General features: G+C 39.4%; 1 protein-coding gene across 1 annotated transcript; it reads right to left on the minus strand.

Moving 5' to 3' along the window:
* Positions 1 to 1,250: 1,250 nt before the first annotated feature.
* On the minus strand, positions 1,251 to 3,390 carry LOC122970385 (progonadoliberin-1-like). Its single transcript, XM_044336507.1, has 4 exons — positions 2,244 to 3,390; positions 1,959 to 2,097; positions 1,783 to 1,881; positions 1,251 to 1,625 (listed from the first exon to the last, which is right to left on the minus strand). Exons 1-4 carry the CDS (start codon positions 2,252 to 2,254, stop codon positions 1,578 to 1,580), a joined length of 297 nt encoding a protein of 98 aa, XP_044192442.1. The 5' UTR covers positions 2,255 to 3,390; the 3' UTR covers positions 1,251 to 1,577.
* Between the last annotated feature and the right edge of the window lie 5,172 nt (positions 3,391 to 8,562).

Here is an 8,562-nt window from a genome sequence, read left to right on the forward strand (position 1 = left end):
AATTTACTGACTGCATTGTGCCAATATCTCTGATGGTAACATTTGGTGAGGACACTGGCATTACCAATCTAGCTGCTTGGCGAGCCCGTTCAGCTTGGGAGGCGAGTTGAAAAGCCTCAGTGAAAGTTTTCACCCCTCTTTCATGACATTTGACTTGAAGTTCCTGATCCAGACCAGCAATGAAGCGAGACATTTTCATATACTCGGAAGCATTGTGCTCAAAATCTGGGAAAGCTTCTTTGACAAGCCTGCATACGTCTGCAGCATAAACTTCCATTGCTTCATTAGGTAGTCTATGCCGGGCATTAGGGAATGTCTGAAATGATGCAATTACATCCTTTTGGCCAAAAGCTGTCTGCAAGTGCTTCTTTGCTTCAGTATAAAGAGTCCTGAGTTTCCCGGGGCAGATTATCCCATACAATGAACAGTTCTGGTGGTAGTCTAGTGGGTAACTCAGCTTCTAATACTGTATTCATGTCCACACCGCTGTCCTTGTAACGGGTCTCTTGAATTACCTCATAGCGGCGAGCCCATAGTTGAAAAGACTCAGGCCATCGTTGTGAAATGGTGGCGGTAAGGGAATGCCCCTGGGCGCTCCCTGTGTTCTGCTAGATGGCGGCACACCTGGCGCTGAGGCCCCCCTCGTGCTTGTGCTGGCTCGCTGCTCACCGGTGGAAAATGCTTCCTCGTCAGACATGATGAGTTTCCTTCGTCTCGTTTATTATTTTTTTCTTTAGCCCTCGGACGGAGTTAGATGACCGAAACACGGTTTCTAAACTCACTTGAAGCTAACAAAACAAAAAAAACGGACTTGGTAACGACTAGCTGACTAACTGTACTGAAAGCTAAAGCTAAGCTAGCGGTTAGCGTAGCTATCGTTAGCCTATAGCTTTAGGGACTCAAAAAGTTGAGCAGAATCCCAAAGGACTATATTCCACAGAAGGAAATCCCACCGCTGCCACCAGTGTAAGCGACGTGGGTGTGAGTGAGGGAATAAATCAGTCCAATACGTTCTGGGTTCTCCTCATAACTTTAGTCACCTTCAACAAACACAGCTCAGTCCAGTCATCACACACTTCTCATTCTCTTTCTCCCCTTCTCTCCCCTCAAAACTCTACCCACTGTCTGAACAGCGCCGCCAAGCGGCTGACACTACAATATCACCCAAACACTGCATCACTAAACATATGCAAACAGGCAATGTTCAACAAAACACAGTAAACTGATGTTTAACCTTACGTTTACACAACTTTTGCCCATAAGACACAACTTCACTCTTACATTTGTATAAATCTGCTGTATTACATGCCATCAGGAATTTAGAAACTACTGGGATATAAATTCAATCAAATTCATGTTTGTTATACAATAAACAAATAAGGAGTTCATAGAAAAGTGTCAATAATTATTCAAATGAAATGTCTCTGTAATCCTTTAGAGCAAGAAATAGTCACAAAAACAGAGAAAAGCATAAGGCACTGTGGAATAAAAATGGATTCTATCATAATCATTAAAAGTAGTACAGAAAACAATGTAGATATGCCAATATGATTATTTATTGTAGAATCAAATAATCATCATTTTTTATAATTTTTGTGTTCATTCTCCCTGTTGGTCACACTGCCCTAAAAGAGAAAAAGAATAACATTAAATATATGAAAATACAATCAACATTTAATAGAAATATCTGGTAAAGCGTCTGGCGGTTTGACTAATTTGAATAATTGACATTATTGACTGATCGATTGACCGAACACAGAATTACAGATGAGCGAAACTTACAAGAAATCCTTTCATTCTGTAGATTTTGGCGAAAGGCGATTCCTCAACACAACCCAAAACACTGCAAGGTGTGTCCACATGTGGAAACCCCTCAACTACCTGAAGGGGGGGGGAACATAACCATGAATATGTAGAGAATAAAATGCTGAACATGAAGTGTGAGGAGCCATGCTTACATTGTCCAGTGTGTCTGAAAGGCTGTCCAGTTCCCTTTTCCCTCCTGGGCTCAGTCCATATGACCAGTGCTGACAGCAGACCTGTGGCACCACTGAGCCCAGAAGCAGCAACCACAGTGCCAGGGTTTGCATAGCCATTCTGAGGAGGAAAAAAGCTTTATATTACACATATAAGCAGGTCAGTAATCTTCTTATTTTTCCTAATCTAACCCCAAATACTGTCATAGTCCTCAGTTTTAGATTACACATGCCCAGATTTATGCATCACATCAGTGAAGTTTTTACCTTCTGTGCATAAGGCAAGCTGCTTTTCTGATTTGTTCTTGGCTGCTGTCCTTTGTGGAAGCCGATGCTGCTGCTGCTGAGCATTTTCCAAGGTTTATATGCTGCTTCCTTTCGTGTCAAAAGCCCAACACTTCACTGCAGGGGGTCACAAAGTGGGATTAAGCAACATTTACTGGTAACCCGCAGAGCTATTAAAAAGATTACAGTGTGTGATTTTTGTCCTTCCACAAAAAGAACAAGTGTTCATCATCAGACCAGCTTTGTGTATGGCCGTGAAGTACCTCCAGTCGTTTTCCAATACTTGCTGATAAACCAAAGATTCACAAATTAATGACAGAGAAAAAGACGAGGTGATAAAGACTTACTCTTCTTCATAGCAGTTTATTTATAACAGTCATTTATGGAAATATATTTCCACGGTCGAGTGCAATAATCATACTCAGGGAGAACTACACCGCCCCCTGTCTCAAACAAAAAAAAAAAAAACAACCTCTGCCCCATATTGCATTCAGAGAGATGTATTAAAATAAATAACCATAGCTCTTTGTGATTTTCACACTCATTGTGAAATACACAATATGATTGCCTTCATCATTCATTCTCACAGGCTGGGTACCTACGATTGAACTGAGTGAATAGTATTGCATCGGAGCAGCTTTGAGCTACAGCTAAAGAAACTTCACCAGTCAAAGGCGAGGATAGCTCTTCACACATGCAAACAGACAATGTCCAGTAAGAACTGAAGTGAGATTGTTCCTTAACAAAACATCTGCCCAATCTATTAATAGTGATTTTTTTTTTTTTGGAAGCACTGGATTTGATTTACATAAGATAACAAGCATTAAACATTTTTGGTGAAAAGATATAACATGTTACAAATCAAATACATACTTGTGCAAATACGTTCAAAAGCATGATTAAGTGATATACGTCATGTAAATGGAACATGTTTTCAGGCAAGTCCACAACATGTGAACACGGCCTTCTGTTAAAGCACACCAAGTTGGATTATTTTCTCACAATGGGATATGAGGAATAATGAATGTCATACATAAACATTACAATAAGTAGTGACCACAGTCAAACGCATGCAACTGTGGATCTCTCACACACTGGATTACAAAAAAAAACAAAACAAAAGAGGTAGATTCACAGAGTGCAAAACGAGGGAGAGCTTTTTAAGAACACAATATTCAAAAGTAGGAAAAGAGAAACCTCACAGCTGTAAATCATGTATTGCATACCCAAGCTGTGTTTGAAAACTAGCCTGTCGCATAGTTTTATGGTGCATTAACAGCACGTCTGGCCTTTGAGACTGTGCTGTTGTATGGCTTTGGCTTGCATTGCTTCCTTTATAGTGTGTTGTATCCAGCAAAAGTAAGTTACATACTTAAAGAGGAACGTACAGCGTGACAGTTATTGGTAAATGACCCCTTCAGTTTCTGCTACAACAGCATTCAGTGAAGCTCAGTACTCTGAACTTTACTGCAAAAGTCTGGTTTTTGACTCCCATTAACATGTCAAGTAATATGAAATGAATATAAGTTATGCAAAAACATTAAATGAGTATAGTTGTTGGATCGCATCCAGACACATCTACATACACTAGGAACATTATTTTGTTTTGGTGATATATGTAGCTGAACATTTTAAAACATCCTACCATACAAACATACATGGACAACCCTGGATAAATTCTAGTGCAAGATATTTAAAGCTAATGTAACATAGGTGGAATGCCAGGGATGTGCATACAACTACCTGTGCTGTACACAGGTATAGAGAGATTGATAGTAGGGGGATATACTGTAAGAGGAACTGAGTAATAAAGAAGCCATCTGTGTCCAGACCGGACTTGTAGGCGTGTAACCGAGTTATCTGTCACTCTGGGACATGTGCAGCGGGGTCAGCATCTCTTCAAAAATGGCTCCTTTCACGTTGGATCCTCTCAGGTTTGCTTCTTGTAGATCACAGCCAGACAGGTCGCAGTTCTGCAAAGACGCAGCAGGGACGTAACAGTAAGACAGGAAGATTACATGAACTGGTGAAAAGCTTGTAATGTAAGTAGAGAACTGTAATGTATTATGAATGTCGTACAAAAGCCTGTTGAAAAATGTTCACACACTTGCTGGCAATTTCATACAAGTGCCATGGTGAAGTCCTGTTGCCTTATGAAAGCTTTCAGTTGCTTGTGTAAAGCTTGACATTAAGGGTTAAAATGTCAATGTCATTTTATCAAAGAAAGAATGAATGTCATTTGTTTCATAACAAACAGTTAACATTTAGTTCAAAAAGTTTTTTCTTCAAGAAAAAATGGTTTGGCAGAAAATTAAAGGAATAGTTCAACATTTTGGGGAATACACTTCGTCACAGACAACTTAAGGCACAAAAGCAATTGAATTCCCATACAAATATAAAGACCAACTTCATTGTACTCATATTAATTGATTATTTACTTATTCAACTCTATGCAACTTTAGCTTAAATTTTGGGGATCCTGCTACTGGGCTATCAGTAGGGAAATTGTTTGGGGAAAAAAAAAAAGAGGGATTCAGTTCAGGCTGACTATTATGTTCAGAGTCAAGTAATCTATCAATTATTTTTACAATTGTTTAGTCTACAAAATGTCAGAAAATAGTGAAAAATGCACAGCACAAGTTCCCCAGAGCCCATGTTTGCACATTGCTCGTTTTTTTCCAAACAGTCCAATCCCCCCAAAAAACTCTTCAACTTACACTGATATAAAACAAAGGAAAGCTTAATGTGTGAAGGGCTGGAAACAGAGAATGTTTGGTATTATTTCTTAAGAAATTACTATAACAATTGATTTATCATCAAAATACTTGCAGATGAATTTTCTTTCAGTGGTGTAGTGGATTCATCTTAAAAACATCTGCAGGACAATTATTCAGATCTGCTTTGTTGCCCCATGATAAATACTAACTGTCATCTGCGTCAACATGTCTGTTTAAATGAACATTTTTAGAGATAATCCCTTCCGATAGCCTTGACTTAAATGTAAAGGATAAAAGATGATGGAGAAGAGAGGTGGATGGGAGAGGGAGGAAGAAGGAAGAGAATTTTTTTTTGAATTTTTAAAACACCTTTATTTATCTAGTCATCAGATCAACAAGCATTAAAAAACAACACCAGATTCAGCCCAGCATGCGTCCAAAGCAGAGCTCCTCCTCATCAATGGAGCACAGAACATTTTTATAACACCACACAGAGACAAAACAGTCCAGATCATTCATCAACCTGTAATAGTTGTGATCAATTTTCAGTCTGCTTGTTATCATTCTGATCAGTATGGTGATAACATCAAAGTCCAAAGAACCATTTATCTTGTTCTTTCTGCTGATATAAATGGCCATCTTAGCTTGGCCCAACAGAAAGTTGAACAACTTTCACGCACTTATCACGAGTCCTCCTCGAGAGGTAAAGGAAAGGGAGGAAAATTACAGATACAGTTGAAAGAAGGTAAAGGAAAGAAAGGATGACAGGAAGACAGAAGAGAGGTGGATGGGAGAGGGAGGAAGAGGGAGGAGAGGAAAAGTTGATGAGAGACAGGGAGATGAAGAAATGAAGGAAAATTAAGGACAGGAAAGGAGATCAATGAACAGAAAAACAGTAAAGACAGAAGATTAAGGAGGGGAAGGATGGACGGGTAAAACAAGAAAGATGAAATAGAGGAGGAATGTAGAATAAAAGGATAGAAAAGGAAGAAAATGAATAAGAGGACAGGGGGAAATGTGAAGGATAGAAGATGATGGAGAAGAGAGGTGGATGGGAGAGGGAAGGAAGAGAGGAAAAGTTGATGAGAGACAGGGAGATGAAGAAATGAAGGAAAAGGGACAGGAAGGTGGAGATGTAAATAAAAAAGAAGGGTGGATGTTAAATGAAAGAAGATTATAAAAAATCCCTTCCATTCATGAAGAATTGAAAGGATGAAGAGGTAAAGGAACAAAAGATGTAAGGAAAGAAAGGAAAATGGACAGGAAGGATGGTAGGGTAAGGAAGAGAAAAATAGAGAAGGTGGAGAGGTAAAAGAAAAAAGGAAAAAGAACGGAGAGGGTGGGTGGATGGATGGCAAAGGAAGAAGAAAGGAAAATCAAGTGAAGGAGGATGGGAGAGAGCCCTACCTCCCATCCATGAAGGAAAAATGATGGAGATGAAGATGGAAAGGAAAAGTAGTGGAAGAAGAGATGATGGATAGAAAGGTACAGAGGAAGGAAGTGGAAGGAACATTTAAGAGAAAGAAAGAAAAAGACCGTAAGAGTAGAGGTGTAAAGGAGAGAGGGTGAGAGAAAAACTAAGTTTAAAGATAAAACGGTGGAAGATGATAGAATATAAAGGAAAGGAAAAGTGGATGGGTGAAACAGAGGGATTAAGGAAAGAAAATAGAGAGGAAGATGAAGGAGCAGGATAGGTAGAGGGTGGAATGGTGTAAGAAACAAGATTAAAGATAAGAAGCATGGAGATGTAAAAGATAGGAAATAAGAGACAAAGGGTGAAGAGTGAAAGGAAGGAATGTGGAGGATGGAAGGAGTATGAAAGGAAAAGTAAGAAGAATGAAGGAGAGAAAGAGTGGAGGTGTTAAGGGTGGAGGATGAAGGATAGAAAAAGTGGAGGAAAATGAAGGAAGACAGGGTGGATGGTTCAAGAATCAAGAAAAAAAATAGTGTAAAAGTAAGAGATAAAGGACAGGAGGAATGGAAAATAAAGAATGAGTTGGAGGAGATGGAGGGTGGAGAGGTGAAAGAGTAGATGAGTTAGGGAGTAAGATGAGATGGAGAGAGTGAGTAACAAGATTAAAGATAAGAAGCATGGAGATGTAAAGGACAAGAAATGAGAGAAAGGGTGAAGAGGGAAAGGAAATAATGAGGATGGAAGGAGTATGAAAGGGAAAGTAAGAAGAATGAAGGAGAGAAAGAGAGGAGGTGTTCAGGATGGAGGATGAAGGAGAGAAAGGGTGGATCGGAGATGAAAGATGGAAAGGGTTGAGAATCATAGAATAAGAGATGAAGGATAGAAAAAATGGAGAGGAAAATGAAGGAAGATGGGATGGGAGAGGTAGGAAGAAGACAGACAGGAACATGAAGGATTTAAAGGATAGAGGGGAAAGAAGAAAGATGAAGCTTGGGAGAGGGGAGAGGGAGGAAGATTGAGGAAAGAAAAAGTTGACAGGAGAAAGGGAGATGAGAGGAAGGGTGGAAAGGAAATAAGGAGAATAAGGGACAGAAAGGAGGGATGGTTAAAGGAAGATAAAAAATCCTCTTATCCATGAATGATAGAAAGGTTAGAGGGGGAAAAGAAAAAACAATGGATGGATAGCAGAGGAAGGAAGGAAGAAGAAAGAAAGGAAAATCAAGTGAAGAAGGATGAGAGAGAACCCTACTTCCCATCCATGAAGGATAGAAAGGCTGAGAGAAAAACTAAGGAAGTTTAAAGATACAAACAGTAGAAGATGATAGAATATGAAGGAAAGGAAAAGTAGATGGGTGAAACAGAGGGATTAAGGAGAGAAAGGATAGAGAGGAAGATGAAGGAGCAGGATAGGTAAAGGGTGGAAAGGTATAGGAAACAAGATTAAAAGAAGCATGGAGATGTAAAGGACAAGAAATAAAAGAAAGGGTGAAGAGTGAAAGGAAATAATGTGGAGGATGAAAGGAGTATGAAAGGGAATGTAAGAAGAATGAAGGACAGGAAGAGTGGAGGTGTTAAGGGTGGAGGATGAAGGAGAGAAATTGGAGAAGGAGATGAAAGATGGAAAGGGTTGAAAATCGAAGAATACGATGAAGGATAGAAAAAGTGCAGAGGAAAATGAAGGAAGATGATGAAGAGAAAGGGTGGATGGTTGAAGAATCAAGAAAAAAGAATAGTGTAAAGGTAGGAGATAAAGGACAGGAAGGATGGAAGGGTTAAAAGAGAAAGATGGAGGACAGGAGGAATGGAAAATAAAGAATATGAGTTGAAGGAGGTGAAGAGTGGAAAGATGAAAGAGAAAATATGAAAGTGAGGAAGAATAGACAAGTTAGGGAGTGATATGAGATGGAGAGAGTGACTGAATAAAGAAATGAGAGAAAAGGATGATGTCTAAAGGAAAAAAGTGGAAGAGTGAGAAAGATGTAGGAGAGGAACAGTTGAGGGGAGTGGGAGGGAGAAGGAAGTGAAGGGTGGAGGTAAAGGAAAGGGAGGAAAATTACATACAGTTGAAAGAAGGTAAAGGAGAGAAAGGATAGAGGAAGAAAAGATGGAGCTGGATGATAGAAGGTAGAGTGATATAGGAAACAAGATTAAAGTTAGGAAGTGTGGAGAT

Source organism: Thunnus albacares, chromosome 2 (assembly GCF_914725855.1).
Source record: "Thunnus albacares chromosome 2, fThuAlb1.1, whole genome shotgun sequence".
Classification (NCBI taxonomy): domain Eukaryota; kingdom Metazoa; phylum Chordata; class Actinopteri; order Scombriformes; family Scombridae; genus Thunnus; species Thunnus albacares.